Source organism: Conger conger, chromosome 14 (assembly GCF_963514075.1).
Source record: "Conger conger chromosome 14, fConCon1.1, whole genome shotgun sequence".
NCBI lineage: Eukaryota > Metazoa > Chordata > Actinopteri > Anguilliformes > Congridae > Conger > Conger conger.
This window is the reverse complement of record NC_083773.1, coordinates 5,717,519-5,738,163: the sequence shown is the minus strand read 5'-3', so window position 1 is coordinate 5,738,163 and position 20,645 is coordinate 5,717,519. Positions and strand designations below refer to the sequence as shown.

Genomic DNA, 20,645 nt, shown 5'->3' with positions numbered 1-20,645 from the left:
AAACCCGAATTTTAAGGACTATAAACACAGGCAGAGGGTGAGTCAGCATGTCAGTGAGACTTTTTTCCAGTGATAAGAAGGGATTTACAATGGTCTTGTAACAATGTTTTAACACAAAAATCTTACCTGTTGTGCCTTTAAAGCAGCAAATCTTCTTTGACATAAAATATAGTCTTGCACAGACACAGGAACAGGAAATAATAAAGGAGAAAGATGCCACCTTCAGTTAGCACCTCTCAGGACTCAAGGCCAATCTGTCGCACACTTATTAGGTTGGACAAGTATTAGCTTTATATTACATATATGTAAAGTCTTTACAACTCTTTGAAACTTTGAAATGAAAAGCATTATTGGAAACCGTTCAATCATATTACGCGCTTTTTGGTTCTGTATGCATCCAAACAATATCACACCACAATCATCATTAAAAGAAAAAAGCAAAAAAAAAAGCAAGGGTTTCTTTTGAAATAACTTTATTTGCGACAATACTCACACATTTACTGAAAAGTGGTCACTGAGCTTTTAAAAACAGATATTAAAACTGCAGAAGCTCCAGGTTTCATTCAGATTGAGTCGATGAAAAATCTCTTTACACTAAGTTTCAACATATCGTACCACAACTTTTACAATGTAGTTTTTTTTTTTTTTTGGCATTTCGCCTGAAAACATTCGTCCTTTTCATAAAAATCAAGACCAATGTCAGAGGTCAAGTCCCAACCTCATCCCCGAAGTGAAAGCAAACATCGTCGTTTTCAGAAGAAGAAAAATCCAGTTCAAATAAAACGTCTGCAGCAGATAATAGAAAGTGGATGTACTTGTAAGCATTTATGAGTTAGATGGAGGAAATAAATACGCATGGAACCACTCTACTTGGCATTAGTAAAAAAGAAATACGTTTTTTTTTTTTTATGCTATGAGGTGTGTGTTTTTCTCTTCAGCTGTCGTCGTTTATAATCCCGGGGGGTTCGTCACGGACTGAAGGGTCCCCCTTAAAAGCAGGTCATCCCAGGGCTCTGTATGACGTCGTCGATGGGGGAGGGAGGGGGCGAGGCGGACACGGGGTACTGTAATCCTCGGGGGTTCATAAGTACATGTTTACAGGTCCCGGCGCCCATATAAGAGGGCATTGGTCTTTTGAGTCTTTCCTTCGCGAGGCCCGGTCCAGTGGACCACGCCACCTCCTGCCCCCACCCCCTCCGAATATCTACTGCAAGCGAAATGAGCGTGGAGTCTTCTGACGAGGGCCGCGTACAAACCGGAGTCCTGGCGGCAGCCGCGCCCGTGAAGGGCGACTATCGCGTGACCTGTACGGGACAGAGAGGGGTCTCGTTAGCGGTCAACCGGGGATAGCGAAACACGTCTGCCGGAGATCCGGGCAGAGAGGGGACACGTCTACGATTAAACATCCTGCAAAGTTTATTCAGAAACACAGTTGGGGAAAATGTAATTGCACCACGGAGCGGGGCCAGATAATTATTCTTCATTATCCTGCTTGACCTTTTTCGGATGACAATTGGGGGAGTTTTATCGCGATTCTGAAACGCGCAGAGATAAGCACTTCTACAAGGCCCGGGCTGTCAATGCAGCGCAGTGAAAGAACAGCCATTTATCCACTTAACAGAGAGTGTGAGTCCACTCAGGCTAAAGGACAAGTCGTAAGCGCTCTCCAAACACGCTGCATAATAACTGCACCTCCGCACCACTCTCCCCATGAGCACTGCTGCCTGGAAAAAGCGTGGTCATTTTTTTCATCAACTTTTCTTTCCCCTAATGGATGTGTGCCGCATAACTTAGATTATTACTTCTCACTGATTTCATCACTGCAGGGTTTTAAAGACAACCATCGTACCCCGATGGTGTGCTGCTTTTATAAAAATATGAAGGACAATGTTTAACTTTTTTTTTTTTCTAGGGTTACTCCAGGAAAATTAATCAAACTTCATGATGAAACTTTCACTGCTGCTGAAATGTGTTTTTGACCCTGAGGATAACTCGAAGGTAAAGTATATTAAATGATTTAGTTTTTAATTATACAATGCAATGTTCTGTCAGACCTTCTTTAGTCAAGAAGAGCTGCTGTGTCATTCAGCTAGCTGCTGACCCACACTTCAGGGTTCAAGGCCAGAAAGTTACTGACACAAAGTTACTGACACAAAGGTACTGACACAAAGTAACAGACACAAAGGTACTGACACAAAGTAACAGACACAAAGGTACTGACACAAATTTACTGATGCGAAGGTACTGACACAAAGTTACTGATGGAATGTTATTGACACAAAATTACTGACACAAAGCTACTGATGGAATGTTATTGACAGAAAGTTACTGACACAAAGGTACTGATAGAACGTTCTTGACAGAAAGTTACTGACATAACGTTACTGACAGTTACTGACACAAAGGTACCGATGGAACGTTATTGACAGAAAGTTACTGACCCAAAGTTACTGACCCAAAGGTACTGACGCAAAGGTGCTGACAGAAAGTTACTGACAGAAAGGTACCGACACATAATTACTGACACAAAGGTGCTGAAGAAACGGCACTGACAGAAAGGAACTGACAGAAGGAGGGGGGTCAGTGTATCAGTGCTGGCGGTCACACTATCACTCACACACACACACACACACACACTACACTCTCTTCTGACAGGCTCCAGGCTGCAGCTCAGGGTCCAGAAACGCCCCCATAATGGAGTGAGAGTGTAATGGAGTCCAGGACGAGGCCGGCTCCATCGGCAGCTGCCAATCTAAAGCCCCGGCCTCGCTGTGACCTTTCACCCCGCCGGGCGGGTGACCTCATCCCCCGCAAATCTGCGAGCCACACGAACGCTTCCATCCAGACCCCCGCCTACGCTCTCAGAAATACAGAGCGTGTCTAAACCAGGGCAAATGCCAGCCACTGGGGCAGCACCCTGTAGGCACATACAGCTGTACCCCCGGCCAGCAATTTATAACTCATATTTAGCTTTTTTCACTTGGAAAACTTACTCTTGTGTACCCAAAGAGAACATTATTGTGCTTTCAGGGAACATTTTTGAGAAATTTGATCCTTGAAGAACAAAAATGATGTAGCTGCACTCTGTCACTTTATGAGTGCTGTATGGGACACAGTTCTGAGATCCTCGACCGCCCCCCTCTCTCCCCCCCCCCCCCCCCCTCATCCCACCCCCGGGGAGACGATCAGCTGCTCATCAGACCGCGTTTGAACCACGCGGTCAGCCGCTGCCTAAACGTAAGCCGCTGCCTCACACTTGTCTGCTGTCATTGCTTCATGCCGTGAGCCTCTCCTCTCTTTCCCAGCATCCCACACTCCCCCCCCCCCCCCCCCAGGTCCGCGCTGCGCGCTGATTGGCCGAGGGGCCGGGGGCCAGCGCTCTGTGTTCGCCCGCCAGCTCGGAACATCAAAGCTCGCTCCGCGGACACCGCCAAGGACCCGCGCTGAGCCAGGGAGCGGGACCGCCGCGCGGACCGGACCTGAACACGACAGATTTCTGCGCGCAGACACACACACACGCACACACACACACATGCACGCTCACTCTGCCCTCAGCATGTATTTCCAAGAGGAAACGGACGACGGAGTAAGAAATAATGGTGTCTCTCCAGCATGGAGAAGCGCCCCCTACTGGTCACTCCTCCAGGGTGTTCCCATGACGATGCTTAATTTTTGTTTTTGTTTTTGGTATTTCCTTGATCCATCATCACTCCCATTAGGAAAAACGAAGGCTGTGAATTTCAGTTTACACCCCTATGCTAATGGAGCAATAACAGGCAAATCAATACATTCAAAATGCTCCTATGCAAAAGGGTGACTGTGCACATGGCCATACACACACGCACAAACACGCACACACACAACCGTATGCACGTGCACAAACGCACACATACACACACACACATAAACAAAGACACACATTGGCATACACATGTAGACACACGTACAAATGCACAGACACACAAAACGCACATATGCAAACGCACACATGTGCACGCACACACACACACGGGCACACACGCACTCACACACAGTCCAGTGAATAGCAGACTTCAGCGGGCATCATACCAACACAGGAAATCACAACTGCGTCACATTCTAATCGTTATGGAAAGAATAACTGAGTTCATTCACTTTCAAATCCTGTTTTCACCTTATTCTTAATAAAAACCCTGTGTGGAAAAAAATCCCCTGGTGCTCACTGAGTGTACATACATGTATAAAGTAGTGGTTCCCTGTTCCTGGAGTTTTTTCTTTTCTGTACAGCTGTTTTTATTAGTCTTTTGTGTACATACAGTACAGTATCCAAGCAACAAAGTAAAAAAAAAAAAAGTACCAATTTAAAAATACCAAAAACTTTTGCCAAACTGTGATTCTACTCATTTTCAGAGACCACAAACTGTTGAATTCTTTGTTTGGGCTGGATTGAGAACCTGCAGGGTAGATCTCCAACGAAAGCTCTGGGAACCGCTGTTATAAACCAAAATTTCAAAAGCACCACACAGCACATGAAAAAATATGAATTATGAAGTACGAATCCATCTCCGGAATGCATCGCGCCATTGCCCGCTCTGTTGCACAGGAATCTTCCAGCAGAAATTCCTCATGGGATCGTGCATCCAACGCCTCTTGCATAGCTAACAGCAGCCCTGCGCCCTGATTGGCTCAGCAGGCGGAGCACTTGTGAGGTCACAGGGGAACCCTGTTCCGCGTGCACAGAGAATTCCGAAATCAAACCGCCTGCGATGCGTACACCGGCTCCCAGCCCCTCCCCTCCTACCCAGGATGCACTTCTGCGGGCCGGTGGAGGTATGATCAATTATTAACCCCGGAGAAATAAAAGGTCTGACACACGCAACCTCGTGATTCCTTAATAATGCAGACGGAGCTCCGGTACAGGTGTGTGTGTGTGTGTGTGTGTGTGTGTGCGAGAGACAGAAAAACAGGTGCTATGACTAAGGGCCCAGGCCAAGATTATGATTATCACTAATATTAGTGATGGTGATGATTATTAGCATTATTATTTGGAAATCTCAAACATGTTCTTTTATACTAACACACACACAAAAAATAAACATATAAATATAATAAAGTCTAGGGTGCCCAAGACTTCTGCACAGTATTGTAATTATGACTGTGATGATGATGATGAGGAATATAACAATAATAATAATAATAATAATCCATCCATCCATTATCTGAACCCGCTTATCCTGATCAGGGTCGCAGGGGGGCTGGAGCCTATCCCAGCATACATTGGGCGAAAGGCAGGAATACACCCTGGACAGGTCGCCAGTCTATCTCAGGGCACACACACCATTCACTCACACACTCATACCTACGGGCAATTTAGACTCTCCAATCAGCCTAACGTGCATGTCTTTGGACTGTGGGAGGAAACCGGAGTACCCGGAGGAAACCCACGCAGACACGGGGAGAACATGCAAACTCCGCACAGAGAGGCCCCGGCCGACGGGGATTCGAACCCAGGACCTCCTTGCTGTGAGGCGGCAGTGCTACCCACTGCACCATCCGTGCCGCCCATAATAATAATAATAATAATAATAATAATAATAATAATAATAATAATAATAATAATAATAATTATTATTATTATTATTATTATTATTATTATTATTTAATCCCATCATTCAAGCCGCTTGCTTGTATCTGGGACAGGACAGAAAGAGGGGTACTGTAGGGGGTCTGTTTTGGTTCTCTGAGGTACGGGGTTCCCTCACAGGGTCATATTTGTACCTGAGAACACCCTAAAGGGTGACAGGTACAGTGAGGGCACTGCCTCAGTGACGAGCTGCCTATAGGTGTTTTATCACTTTTTCTGACAGTTTCCTGCCTCCGAGATCGCATACTTAGCACACTACTCATACTACATTGCAACGAAAATCAGCCTGAGTAGTATGCTAGTATGCTAGTATGCGGTTTCAGACACATGCTGGTTTTTGTTGTCAGCACTTGACCGACGAAAGCAGTCGATTACCACAGTTAACACACATCACCTTGCTTCTCGGGTCTGAATGAGTCGCTTATCTTAATGTGAAAACAAAAACTCCAGCCACACCCTGCGACTCTCCGGGACCGGGGGTTCCCGCCCCCGGCCTCAGGCGATTGGTGCCGGTGTTGCCGGGCAGAGTTGGGACCCTCACCTTGGTGGTCTTGACTTTGTTGCCCGTGCTGCAGCTCCAGCCCTTGCGGTCGGGCAGGACCTTGCACTCCTCCCCGTCCATGCAGGGCATCATCTGACACCACCACTTCTGAGCCACTATCAGAGCTGAGAGAGAGGGGGGGGGAGGGGGAGAGAAGGAGGGAGAGAGAGGGGGAGAGGGAGGGAGAGAGAGAGGGGGAGAGAGAGGTAGAGAGGGAGAGAGAGGGGGGGGAGGGAGAGGGGGAGGGAGAGAGAGGGAGGGAGAGAGGGAGAAAGAGAGGGGGAGGGAGAGAGAGGGGGAGAGAGAGGGAGAGAGAGAGGGGGGGAGAGGGAGGGAGAGAGAGAGGGGGAGACAGAGGGAGAGAGGGAAACGGGGGAGAGAGGGGGAGAGAGAGAGAGAGGGGGGAGACAGAGGGAGAGAGGGAGAGAGAGAGACACATAGAGAGAGAGGGAGAAAGAGGGAGAGAGACACAGAGGGAGAGAGGGAGAGAGAGAAAGAGAGAGGGAGGGGGGAGAGAGAAGGGGAAAGAGGGAAAGAGAGAGGGTGAGAGAGAGAGACACATTAACATTTACATTATTTTTGTCATTTAGCAGACGCTTTTAATCCAAAGTGACTGAAAAGTACATAGGTTAAAAACATCAAATCCAGAAATAGCAAAACACGCATGAAGAGCTGCTCTAAACAAGGAGGCAATAGTCATCATAAGTGCTATTTTTTGAGAGTGAGGGAGCGAGAGAAAGGGAGAGAGAGAGCGAGGGAGAGCCAGAGAGAGAGAGAGGGAGAGAGACAAAATGGCGGTGCTCGTTAACTGAGCCCTCATTAACACAGCGCTCATTAGCGAAGCAGTCGTGAAACTCAGTGTTCATTAACTCACAGCACATTAACTAAGCACTCGTTAGCTCAACGCCCGTTAACTGAGTGCTCGTTAACTCCGGGCCCATTAGCGCGGCACTCGTTAACCGAGTTGTCAGCGCTCGTTAACTCAGTGCTGGTCAGCTCCACGCTCGTTAACGCAGCGCTTGTCGGCGCAACCCTCGTTAACTCCGCGCTCGTTAACCGAGTGCTCGTTAGTGCAACGCTCGTTAACTCTGTGCTCGTTAACCGAGCGCTAATTAGCGCAACGCTCGTTAACTCTCCCCTCGTTAGCGGCGCGCTCGTTAGCGGCTCTCGCTCTGCCGGCGGGGCTCACCGTCCACACAGGAAGGGGCGGCTCTTGTTGTCCCGGCGACCTGGCCGGGGAAGCAGGAGCACTTGACGGTCTGCGAGCGCTCCTCGATCTTGTTCTTGTTGCAGCAGCGATGGGCGGCGATGACTTCACACGTCCCCGCTTTCACGTGCACTGCAGGACACAACGGAGGACAGGCCGCCCCTCCGTTAAAACAGACCCTGTGAACCCCCCCCCCCCCGTGATCGTAGCCGTGCCGCACGGACAGGCACGTTCCTCTCATCGTCACACACATCCATGCCTGCCAGCTTTCATTACATGTCAAACTTGTGACAGTTCTGCCCAATCAACGCAGTGGATGAAACACTATATGGTGTTACAGACCCTTAAGCTCACAGAACCATGCACAGGATTATACATATGGAGCCAGCACACAAACTTGGGGAATTGTACAGCATCCTGTAAACACGTTAAAAAGGCTAAACTGTATACTGTTGGTGGAAAAAACCGGTAAATGTTTGGTGTAATGCATAATTTGCTGTAAGTCCAATGGCTTGCTAAGTGAGTGGTGCTTTCATTGGTTTTTCCTGCTGAAAAAACAGCTCAAGCCAGGTCTTGAAACCGCTGGTATCTGGTTGACCAGTTCAGACCAGCTCCATACTCACCATGGTTTGACAAGCTCAAGCTATGTTTTGAAACAGCTGGTAGCTGGTCATTTCAAGCTGGTCATAGCTGGATTTTACACCACAGGTTTTTCAAATGCTGATATCAGGAGTGTTTAAAGCAACATCGAGTTTAAAATGAACGAATTTAGATACAGAGCACATTCAACATCCGCCGTGCCTGTTACACAGACAGGAGAGAGCTGATGCGTTGAGCCTGTGCGTTCTCACCCATCGTAGGCACAGCCAGGACATATCCTGACCAGCAAGGCTGACGCTGAGTATTCCTCATTACTCCCAAACACCAGCGAGATGTAAGCAGCAAAACCCAGCGGTGTTTTTTTTTTTTTTCAAGTACACTTTTTGAAATGCAAGTAATCTGTAACATACACAGGAGACTAATAAGACAGGTCCCTGTATTTTAAAAATTATATCCTGGAGCGTGGGAGCGGAGGAAGTCCGCAGCCCGCCGTAATTAGGAGATTCCAATGAGCCGCTGGGCGCCACGGACACGTCCGTGCCCAAGCCCCAGCGCCGAGGCTAGACATCCGCGCTTCTCCTCCGAACAAACGCTCAGACAGGCCTCGTGCATTAGGCCCTCTCCTTTACCGGAAGGCTTTACTTTCTCAAAAATATGACTTTCATTTATTTTCCCCCCAGTACTGGCAAACCTTCAAGCAGCATGTTTATGTGCGAAGGGAAATGCAGTCGAGATAAATCACACGGCCCAGCCACCATTTTGTTTAAGGGTAAACAACGACGACTACTACTACTACTACTACTACAACAGCAACAATTTAAAAAAGTGCGACTGTCTGTAAATATAATCCGCGCTGCGAGGATCAATATTGCATGGAACGCCACACGGAACGCTGTGAGGAATATTATAAGGAACAGTGAGTGGAATAGAAGCAAACCCGATGTGTGCAAAAGCCAGTTTTTCATCTCTCTAATTCTTCTAAAATCAGAGATGAAAAATGTGCACATCGTTATTATCGACATTTCCCCTACGATTATGAAGAATAATACAATATAGTGAGATAAGCTGTAGCACAGTTATGAAGAATGATACAAAATACTGAGACGCGATTAATGACCGAGTTACAATTAATAACACACACAAGCCGGCATCTTTATATAACTCCAGATGATGGGATGAAAAAAGACATTTCGCATTCTCCAAAGATAAGCTTTGATTACGCCCCTATGGATTTTCAATTTCAGGACTTAAGTTGCAAATAGATTGAAAAATGCACCTCATCTTCCTATTAGGGAGAAATCCAAAAAGCTAATCTAAAGTGAATCTACAACATTGAATCTCTATTACTTAAAATGAGTAATGAGGCTCTTCAAACGCAGATAGAAACCCGGCCAAAGGTCGGGTCCAGCCCGCACGACGCTGTGCGTGTGTGAAAGGAGGTGAAAGAAATGCACTGACTTTGTACAGAGCCTTACAGAGACGCTGTCACAAAGCCACAGAAAGGAAAATAATTGTGAAATGTGTGCTTTCAGAGGATGAGAAGCACTGTCCACTGTGGGAATTGAGTGAACATGACTATTAACCACAGAGTACACGAATGGACTAGGTAGGACTACAGTTTCAGCCTTGAACCTCAATGAATGTGACAGGAAAATGAAGTTGTTAAGAGTACATGAATGGACTTTATCCTGAATCTCACTGGACTTCAGAAGGCAACCAAGGCCCCATTCCTGAATTCCTCTATTACTGCATATTTGTCACACTGAATGGTTTCAGATCTGTAAGCCAAATGTAATGTTCTTTTCAGTTCCCGCAAGAAAACCCAGCGATTTGTCTGAATTAAAGCAGAAAGAGTTGGCTGAAAAGCCTTCACAGAGATGTGAAAGACTGATATGATATTATAAGAAGCTTTTTGGTTGGAATTATTTCTGATGAAGGTGGTGCAACTAGTTATTACATTTAAGGAGGCAATTATATTCTCACAGGGGTGATATGGGTTTACTTAACTTTTTTCATTAAATGGGGCAAATACTTTTTCACGACACTGTGCTGTGCACGAATGGACTATGATGGCTTAAATTTATGGTTTATCACTGACCTTGAAAGGAAACTGTAGCGTAGGGCGGCCTGTAGCGTAGTGGTTAAGGTAAATGACTGGGACACACAAGGTCGGTGGTTCTAATCAATAAGATCTGCACAGCCATTGGGCCCTTGAGCAAGGCCCTTAACCTTGCATTGCTCCAGGGGAGGATTGTCTCCTGCTTAGTCTAATCAACTGTACGTCGCTCTGGATAAGAGCGTCTGCCAAAATACCATTAATGTAATGTGATAATGTAATTAATGAAACTGAGGTCATTACAGAGTAGAGTACATGCAGTTACTGAAAAATTCACCATTCAAATTTTAGTTTTTTTTTTTTTAACAACATCAGAACTGATCTGAATGGCACCTGCTTGTAGACGGTCTTTTCTGAAGTGCGACGTGCCACTCCCGCGTTTCATCTAAACCGCTGCGTATTTGCTTTTGCTACCACTCGGCCAAAACATATGGGCCACGGGATATGCGTTAGCACAAGCTGTTACCGCTAATTTCATTAATGTGCAACATGTATCTTTGAGGAAAACAAGCTGGCAGCTGTTTGCTCTGTGAAGGAGACGTCCAATGCCAGGTTTCTATGGAAATGACTGGCTTGAATATTAAACGGGTGACTGAAGACATCCAACATGAATAAGGCTATTATAGCGTTCCTCTAATCTGTTTTTAAGTACATTCACTAGAAAAAAAAAACCTTCATCCATCCCATATGCCACATCTTATCACTGGAGATTGTTATTTAAAAAAAAAGTTATTAATTGAAGTTCCTTTGGTGACATGGATATGGAATAAAATCATAGAAGCACTTGAAGCTAAACCCTCCGTGTTAATGACAGTGGGGTGGATATAGGAATGGATTCTAATACAGTTTCCGCAGTTAGCTTGTGCTATCCGCCACTGCAAAAGACCCAAGAGTGGCACCGCCAACGGCCGTATTAATGTACACCTTGAGACGACACACAACTTGGGAAGTTTCGTATGCAAAAACGTTTCTATGCTTTACTGAGCTCATCTGGTGTTTTGGAAATACTCTCAGAAAGTGCAAACCCCGCCTCCTGATCCTCTCGGTCGCCTCAACTGCAACAGGCAAGATCAATGGAGCACAGAAAAGTATTTGAAGCCAAAAGAATTACTCTAATTAACCCAGATCTTCTGAGGACCACAAGAGCAGCAGACAGGGGGAGGTGTGGGCTCAGGTGCAGGTGGGCGGATCCCTCCCCTCGAGAAATGACGCTGTAGCACAGCCCTGTGAAACGAGTGTGTTTGCGTTCACACTTCTGCTAAACGGTTCGTGACTCCTGCCGGCGAGGGGGGGGCAGGGGGGGGGATCAGAGGGGCTAACGAATAAATCAAACACCGCGCGGGCACGACGGAAGAAGCCGGCCTTTCGGGGTCACGTCTCGCGTTCGGAAAGAAAAAAATCAAAATGGGAGGATCGATGGTTTTCAATTAAAAGCACTTAGGTTGTCGCTGGTCTTAGTCCCTCCCCTCGGTCTCCCATCAGCAGACGCGGGGCGCGCAGAAGGCGCTGACGCTAACGAGAGAGCGCGCCGCGGGGCTTTGGGCAGAGGCGGGATCGATACGCCCTTAAGCGGCGCGGCCCCCCGTGTGATCACACCCATTGATCCGCCATTGATAAGCATCTCCGCGTAATCAGTAGCTCTGAAGTGCTGGGGCAACAACAAGGGGTAGAAGATCAAGATGAGATGTTAAAAATGGATCGGGGGGGGGGGGGGGACTACTAAAGAGGAATCAACAGCACTGGGAGTATATCCAAACCAGACCTGGGTCAAATAACGCAATGGTTTGGTATTAAAATACTTTTCTACACTTAACTGAGCTTGTCTGCTGTATTGGAGCCGAAGAAACACTCTCACAAAGTGCAAACCCCTTCTGGTCCTCTGGGTTGGTTCAGTTGCACCAGGCAAGATCAATTGAACACAGTATTTCAATTCAAAACAATGGCGTATTTGACCCAGGTCTGATCCGAACCTGGACACCATGTTGGGAAATGCAGAGATGATGTGCTGTATACAGAGATCAGCTGGGAGATGATCCAGGGAATATACATATATATATATACATTTGTTTGTGCATAATAAAATACACATTTCAATTTCTCCACACATTGAAAACCAGCAGCATTTGTTCCGGAGTATTTTCTCCCCACCGAACGACAGGGCCGAGGGATGTAGTGTGGGAGAGACAGAGCCACACCTCAGTCAAACTCTCACAAAAAACAATAAAAATATTAAAAAACACATGCTAAAATGATTTCTCCACCTACGTTCTCCACATGAGAGCAATTTATTTTCAGAAACAAGTGGGCGTGTAATTCTAAAGAGCGTTCTGTATGATGTGGAAGGTGCAACAGAAAGATCACTGTTTAAGGTACACCTCTGACCAAACACTAAACCCTGTACACCCTTTTCTTATAAACAACGGGATATTTCACACAGCTTGCATCCTGCAACGCGTGCTTTTCAAGACCAGAACAGTTTTGAAACTCTTGCAATCCTGCACCTCCTCAGGCAATGAAAAAAAACAGAAGTCTGTACTGCAAAACATGTTTAATTCATATTTTTCTAAAGTCTGATGTCCTTACAGGAAGAAATAAGTTAAATTGTGACTGAGATCGCTCAGGTCCTTGTGGCCAGTCAAGGTTTTTCGAGGAGCAAAATGGCTGCTTGCTCCAGACAAGTACCGAAGCTCACTCAGCATTTCAAAACGGTATAGATTACTGTGTTACGGGCAGTTCAATGCTGAACCTGCATTTTAACAAAACAAATATATATATGTATAATTTTTTTATGACTCCAGCACGTCCTCAGGGTGATTCAGTAATATAGCGTGATCATGTTAAAAATGTTATTAATCAGATTACAAATCACCACCCTCCATTTACAGAAGAGGCTAGGACAGAAGATGCTAAAGGAAAGAGGCACTAGATAATGATGTATACAGAGTTATTACCCTGGTAATGATGTATACTAAGTTTATTACCCTGATAATAAGTGATAAATTGCAGCCATTAGGCATAATTATGTTTTGTTTGAGAGAATAAAAAGCCATTGTGGGCATATTTTAATGGGGGAGGGAGATATGAAAGAGATAAAAAATATAAATGATGTGTGTGTGTGTGTGTGTGTGTGCGTATGTATATGGTTGTGAGTGTGAGTGTGGATGTGTGTGTGTGTGTGTCTGCATGTGCGGGCATGTGTTTGTGTGTGTTTTCTGTGTGTATGGTTGTGTGTGTTTTTTGAGTGTCTGTGTGTGTGGGTGTGAGCATGTGCGTGTGTGTGTGGTTGTGTGGTTGTGTATGTGTGTGAGTGTGTGTGTCTTTGTGTGAGTGCATGCGTGTACGTGTGTGTGCATGCACGTGTATTTGTGTGTGCTTGTGTAGTTGTGGGGGTGTCTGTGTGTGTGTGTGTGTGTGTGTGTGTGTGTGCATGTGTTTGTGAGTGCTTGTGTGAGCGTGTCTAGTTATGGGTGTTTGTGGGGGCATGTATGCATATGTGCGTGCGTGTGTGTGTGTGGTTGTGTATGTGTGTGGGTGTGTGTGCAGTTGTGTGTGTGTGTGTGTGTGAGTGTGTGTATGCGTGTGTTTATGTGCGTTTGTGTGGTTGTGTGTGTGTGTGTGTGTGTGTTTGTGTGTGCTTGTGTGCACGTGTCTAGTTGTGGGTGTTTGTGTGGGCATGTATGCATATGTGTGTGCATGCGTGTGTGAGTGTGTGTGTGTGCGTGCGTGTGAGTGTGTGCATGTGTGTGTGTTTGTGTGGTTGTGCGTGTTTGTGTGTGCTTGTGTGCTTGTGTGTGTGTGTGTGTGCGCACGTGCGCGCGTCTGTGTGCTTGTGTGTGCGTGCGTGTGAGTGTGTGTGTGTGTGTTTGTGTGGTTGTGTGTGCACGTGCGTGTGTGTGCGTGTGTGTGTGTGTGTGTGTGCGTGCGTGTGTTTGTGTGTGCTTGTGTGGATGTGTGTGTGTGTGTGAGTGCGCGTGTGTGCTTGTGTGGATGTGTGTGTGTGTGAGTGCGCGTGTGTGTGTGCATGCGTGCATGCATGCGTGCGTGTGCGTGTGTGTGTGTGCGTGTGAGTGTGTGTGTGTGTTTGTGTGCTTGTGTGTGCGCGTGTGTGTGTGTTTGTGTGCTTGTGTGGATGTGTGTGTGCACGTGCGTGTGTGTGTGTGTGCGTGTGTGTATGCTGAAATGGACTGAATCACAGGTATCTAGATCAGGCCCTGGAGGGCTTTGGTTTCGGCTGCTTCTCGCTGCGCTTCAGCGGCACTGACTCATCCAGGCAGCTGCTGGACCACAGAATGCACACTCCTCCTCCTCCTCCTCCTCCTCCTCCTCCTCCTCCTCCTCCCTCAGCTGGCTGCTGGTACACAGGACACAGCACTGTGGCCCTCGCCAGGGCTGAGACAGGAAACAGCACTGTGGCCCCCGCCAGGGCTGAGACAGGAAACAGCACTGTGGCCCCCGCCAGGGCTGAGACAGGAAACAGCACTGTGGCCCCCGCCAGGGCTGAGACAGGAAACAGCACTGTGGCCCTCGCCATGGCTGAGACAGGACACAGCACTGTGGCCCCCGCCAGGGCTGAGACAGGAAACAGCACTGTGGCCCCCGCCAGGGCTGAGACAGGACACAGCACTGTGGCCCCCGCCAGGGCTGAGACAGGAAACAGCACTGTGGCCCTCGCCAGGGCTGAGACAGGAAACAGCACTGTGGCCCCCGCCAGGGCTGAGACAGGAAACAGCACTGTGGCCCCCGCCAGGGCTGAGACAGGAAACAGCACTGTGGCCCCCGCCAGGGCTGAGACAGGACACAGCACGTACCAGCAGGCACCAGGGCCCACAGCGGGGCTGACACCGACACCGCCGGTCTGTGGAAGATGCTCCGCAGCATCGCTCCGCATTGTTTCACTTTATTTTCAGCACAGTAAACTTCTCCACATTCTCCACGGCAACAGGAGAAGAAGAAGAAGAAGAAGAAGAAGAAGAAGAAGAAGAAGAGGAAGAAGAAATAGACTCCGGGCTCGTTCCAATCGCTTATCTTCACCTCCTCGCTTCCTTTCCTTGCGTCCTTTCCTAGCTCCTACCAGTGCAATCCCCCATACTACCCCAGCCGAACAAGGGAAGGACACAAGGGAACGAGGAAACGTGCATTCGGCAAACGGAACGTCCAAAGGTTTAAAGGTCAATCGCAGACGTTGTGGATGGGGAGAGGTGGACCGTTTATACGTCACGCTTTCCGAAACAATACTTCTGCGAAGGACGCGCTCATGACGCCTTCCTCAAGGACCCTTCTGCAGCCGTCCAGCTCCCCACTCCTTCAGACGGTGGACCTCCATAAGATTTCTCTGACCTTTGACCTGTAATAATTTGATGAGAGCGGGTCTAAATATGTCTCTGGTTTCTCTCCAAAGGGGAGAGAACCTGGCGAAGAGCCACCGGGACGGAAACGTTGTCTAAGATAAAGGTGTGTAAGGAGCACATCAGCGTGCGTGCTTCCTCCGTCTCGTTCTCTCCAAAGGGACCGCCAGCCGAGCTCAAAGACTGAGGTAGATGTTATTGTTCTCATCTCTCCACAGCCTGAGCGCACACTCTCAGAAACAAAGGTACAAAAAGAGCCAAAAAAGGCACAAATGCTTGTCGCTGGAGTGGTAACCCTGCAGGTGCATAGAATTGTACCCTTAGGCAGCAATACATAACTAATTCCTACCTTCTCTGCTGGTAAAATGAGCTCATTTGTACCCAAAGAGAACATCACTGCACTTTCGTGGTACATTTGGGAATTTTCGGGAAGTTTCAGGAACTCCTTGAAATACAAAAACGTATCTGCACTGTCCCTTTATGTGAGGGTGCGCGTTGAATAACTGTACATCTCACGGAACATTCTGGAAAAACGAAGTCTGTTAATTTGCCATTCAGCGCGCTAATGGAAACTGCGGAATGAAAACGCCTTACTGAAGCAGACTTCCTTACAGTGCAGGCTTCACGAGAGTGTCTGTCACCACAGGGAATCGTTCACAACAAATGCAAATATAATTGCCCTACACAATTCCGGTATACGGGAAAATAGTGCAAAAACAACCAAGACACAGCAAATGTCTTGCAGAAGCTGCCATGCATTGTGTACATTAACAATAATAATTATTAGAATTTGTATTATTCTTATTATTTATAATTATTTGTAATTATTTATAATTATTTATATTCTTTATATTATATTATTTATATATTCGTTATTATTACTATTATTATTGTCAAACACTGTATGTTTCTTAAAGCCTTTAATCCATGACTATTTCAAATTCAAATGTGCGGAATAAGAGGCAGAGAGTGAATCATACAACACAGAAAAGGACTGTTTGATGTCTGCGTTTTCCGTTATAAGAGGTTCTGAGCCTTTCACAATGCCGTTTGTAGTGTCAGGTGGCATATGGACCAAAACAACAGCTTTTAAATCGGTTCCATAAAGCACATCCCAAATATCATAAACTGTGAAAACGCCAGTCAGAAAGAGAAGTGCCGGGTGTCACCGCAGAAAGAGCTCGCGGTCTCTCGGAGGTGTTGTCCAATATTATGTTCAACAGTCTGCTTGTGAATTTATGGGGAGGTAGCTTCGGCCAATATCGCTTGCTCGTTGCCACCTGTGTTGCTTTCCCATACTGTAGCACTGTGGTAAACACCTCTTCACCTTACAAGGGTCACTTGTGAGCCTCCTGTTATATGGTTTTAATGCCTTTGTGCCTTTTCGCAAAAACCTGCCCACGCGTTTATGGAACACACTCACGCCGCAATTAATTCCCAGCGGGGTGAGGGAGGGTTGGAAGGCCGGCGAAATCTAAGTAAAACCGTCAAACATCTTTGGTCCTGAAACTGAACGAAAATGAATAAACAATGGATTACATTTCTGTCCCAGACGTTTTTAGGCAGTTCAAGGGAGGAGAAAAAAAAACACAGACTGTGTTACGTGACTTCTTCAGCTACTGTACGAGCTGTCAGTCCGGCAACAGCGGGGAGTGATTATTTCAAAAAGAAACCGCCGTCTCCAACGCCGCCGATGCGTCTTTGACAGCGCGCACTTCGCGCTGACAGCGTGTCACGGAGGGTTTCTGAACAGGTGGGCGGAGAGAACCGGAGCCTTTCGTTAACCGCCGCATCGCCGAGGCCGGTGCTTCATACGCAAGGCAGCCGCTTAATTTGATGTGATTTGAAGGGAGAGTTCTGCCATCTGGATCGCGGAAAACGGAGCTGAAACGAAGCGGAGATAGTGAGTGGGTGAGGCAAGCGCACCAGGAACCGCGAACGCGAAAAACGCCGAAACGAACAGATGACTGTCAGTGGAATGCGGGTGATAAACCCGACGTGTTTATTGAAACGAGCACAATTCGCACGACTTGTCAGAGTCTTTCTTTAACTTCGCGCCGGTAGATTTTTTTTTAAAGAGAAATGCAATATGTCTACAGCAACTCAGTGTATTTGCGCTTTCAACAGAAACCCAGTTTACCAGACCTGGGTCAAATACATAATTGTTTTGGGTTCAAATACTTTTCAAAGATATACTGAGCTTGTTGAGAGTGTTGGAACCCATTAAATACTTTCAGAAAGTACAAACCCCACATTCTGGTCCTCTTGGCTGGCTCAGTCGCATCAGACAATATCAATGAGTACATAAAAGTAGGCTATTTGAATCCAAATATTCGACCCAGGTCTGCTGCTTAGACATGTGAATTACACCAGCAGAATCTGTGTAGGAATTTGTGTTATAACTGCACGGTTACTCAGTGTAATCCTGCTTCATGACACAGGCCCCCGGAGGGGTATACTATAAAGCAGGATTAGGGAGTTCGCTGGATAACCCAGAATTCTCCCAAATCTGGAACGTGGACTGAAGTAAAAAGAGCTCAGGGTAGTTATCCAGCGAAGCCAGTAGCCCTGCTTTGTGAAACACTCCCCAGGAGAGAGGGGCCAGCCCCACTACAATGGAGGGAAAGAGTTAAACAGGGCACGACACTCTGCACAGGTCCGCCTCAGGTGCAGACGGTTCCTCCCAGTTCTGTCCACCGGCCTCCTGCCCAAAAATACCCCAACAAAACCAGGCAACGCTAAGCGGCAGAGCCTTCAGAACTGACAGCGCTGTACTGCCGTATCCCGCAGACCGTGGGGTTTATTCCCTGATCAAAATCAGGCGAGATAAGACAAAGGAACGAAACGGAGGATCTCCAGGTACAGAGGTACACATCGGCGTTATCAGCAGGGAGTTTGATTTGAGATACTGGCAGAGACACACAGACAGCAGCGGTGGCACGGAGGAGTGAAGCCGTTCGCAGGGATCGTCAACTCTGCCCCTCCCATCCAAATCCGGCCCTGGCTTTCTTTTCTCCTGGGTTATAAACTGAACTATTCCTGGCACTGACAGAACAGACTGTCTTCACACCTGACTCCCAGGTAAAGGAGGGGGGGGGGAGGGTGTTAAGCCAGCAGTTCTCAGGCCTCTAGGACTGCGATTGGACGATCCCTGGCATTGCTGCACATTAGAATGCATTGATCTGCACCGTCAGTGCTTTCACCTGCCTACAGGGGGCGGTGTCGAGCTCCCATCAGCTGACTAAACCGGGCGTAACAGGCAGGGGCTCCTGAATGGCGTATTCAGAGTGACATCTGCTTCCCCGTCACCGTGTCCACCACAGCCTGCGGCGAGTTGCCTGGCATCCATGTTTGAACAGAAGAGTTTACTCAGGCAGGGATGACTCATATCAAATCATAATTAAAATGGAGGCCGCCAGGAAGCAGACAAAGCCGAGACTTAGCGATTCTGTGAGCACTGAACGTCACAGTCACTGTGTGGGGAAGGTTAACGTCCATTACGGCTATCAATTAGTGTAGCATTATATGTATGATTTACATAAATACAGCACTGTGCAGAAGTCTTAGGCACCCTAGACTTTATTATATGTATGTTTTTTGTGTGTGTGTGTGTGTGTTAGTATAAACAAACACATTTGAGATTTCCACATTTGAGACATTTTTGTATTTCATTCAAGAAAGTAAAATATTACTGTAAGCAATTGACTACTTTTTACATAAAAACTTGATCAAGGCTGTCTGAGATCAGAAGCAAGGAGCCAACCAAAGTCTGCAGAGGAACTGTGGCAAGTTCTCCAACATGCTTGGAACAACGTCCCTGCTGATTGTCTTATAGAACTGCAGGACTGCAGAGAAGTGATACAGTTTTAACGCTGAATATTGACTTGATTCAGTTTTTAACTATTCTGCCAAATTACTCAAAGGTAATGTAAAATGTATAGTATGTTTATTGAGGATCTTTAATTGAATTATTTTTTAAAGAATCTTATCTGCACAGAATGTTATACAGGTGCCTAAGACTTTTGCACAGTAATGTATGTGTACAAGAAACACAGGATAATTTGTGTAATGACTATTTGGTTCTTTTTCTATTTCAATTCATTCATATTATTCCTGTTGATTACTTTAGTGATATGCCTTTACTTTTATCAAGCTAAAAATATATAAATTGTATAAATTAGACATCTTACAGACTATCCATCTGTCAGCTTCAGCAATGCAGTACATTATGAATTATTAAATGTAATGAATTCTCAATAAAATCTGACATTATCATCACCATCATCATCATCATTTTCATTCTCACTATCATTATACACTGCATCACACAGTATCATTAATACATTAACATTGCAGGTAAAATGTACATGATGGCTCTAACAAAAAGAAATAAACATTTACATACTTTAAAAAAACATGGGCAACACAATACAGAAAGATAATACATTTCATAAAAGGCCCAAATGACACCAGGGCTTCATCCTCACGCATTTAATAAATTAATAAAAATAATAACTGACGCTTTTATCCACAGCGACTTTTAATTGATTAGATTAAGCAGGGGACAATCCCCCTTGGAGCAATGTAGGGTTAAGGGCCTTGCTAAAGGGAAACAGCTGTGTGGTTGTTATCATGGCTATACCGGGGCTTGAACTACCAATCTTCCAGGCCCCAATCGTGTACCTTAGCCACTAGGCGACAGGCTGCCCCATCATGTATTGTGCATTTAGCTTTACATGTGAGGAGTTGAGCAGATGCTGTTATCCAGAGTGACGTACACAGTCTCTGATCTCTACACACAGCTGGGTGTGTACTGAAGCAGTGCGGGCTAAGCACCCTGCTCAGGGACACAGCTGTAGCACCGCAGTGGGGAGTCAAACCTGCAGCCCCGCGAGCTGGAAGCCAAGCCCCCCTACCGCTCTCTCTCTCCCCTCTCTCTCCCTCTCTCTCTCTCCCCACTCCCTCCCTCTCTTTCTCTCCCATTCTCCCTCCCTCTCTCTCTCCCTCCCCCTACCTCCCTCCCTCTCTCTCTCCCCTCTCCCTCTCTTTCCCTCCCACTCCCTCTCCCTCTCTCTCTCTCCCCACTCCCTCCCTTTCTTTCTCTCCCCCTCTCCCTCCCTCTCTCTCTCCCTCCCCACTCCCTCTCTCTCCCTCCCTCTCCCTCTCTCTCTCCCTCCCTCTCCCTCTCTCCCTCTCTCTCACTCTCGAGGTGT

The 20,645-nt window shown here is 46.8% G+C and overlaps 1 protein-coding gene across 1 annotated transcript in view; it reads right to left on the bottom strand.

The window, feature by feature from the left end:
* Nucleotides 1-456: 456 nt before the first annotated feature.
* Nucleotides 457-20,645, bottom strand: part of LOC133110329 (chemokine-like protein TAFA-2) — a 91,117-nt gene continuing 70,928 nt past the window's right edge. The window contains exons 3-5 of the mRNA XM_061220343.1: nt 7,354-7,503; nt 6,165-6,289; nt 457-1,304 (exon numbers count right to left, since the gene is read on the bottom strand). Of these exons, the coding sequence (XP_061076327.1) occupies nt 1,293-1,304; nt 6,165-6,289; nt 7,354-7,503 (287 nt within the window). The 3' untranslated portion in view covers nt 457-1,292. The remainder of the gene's footprint in view (nt 1,305-6,164; nt 6,290-7,353; nt 7,504-20,645) is intronic.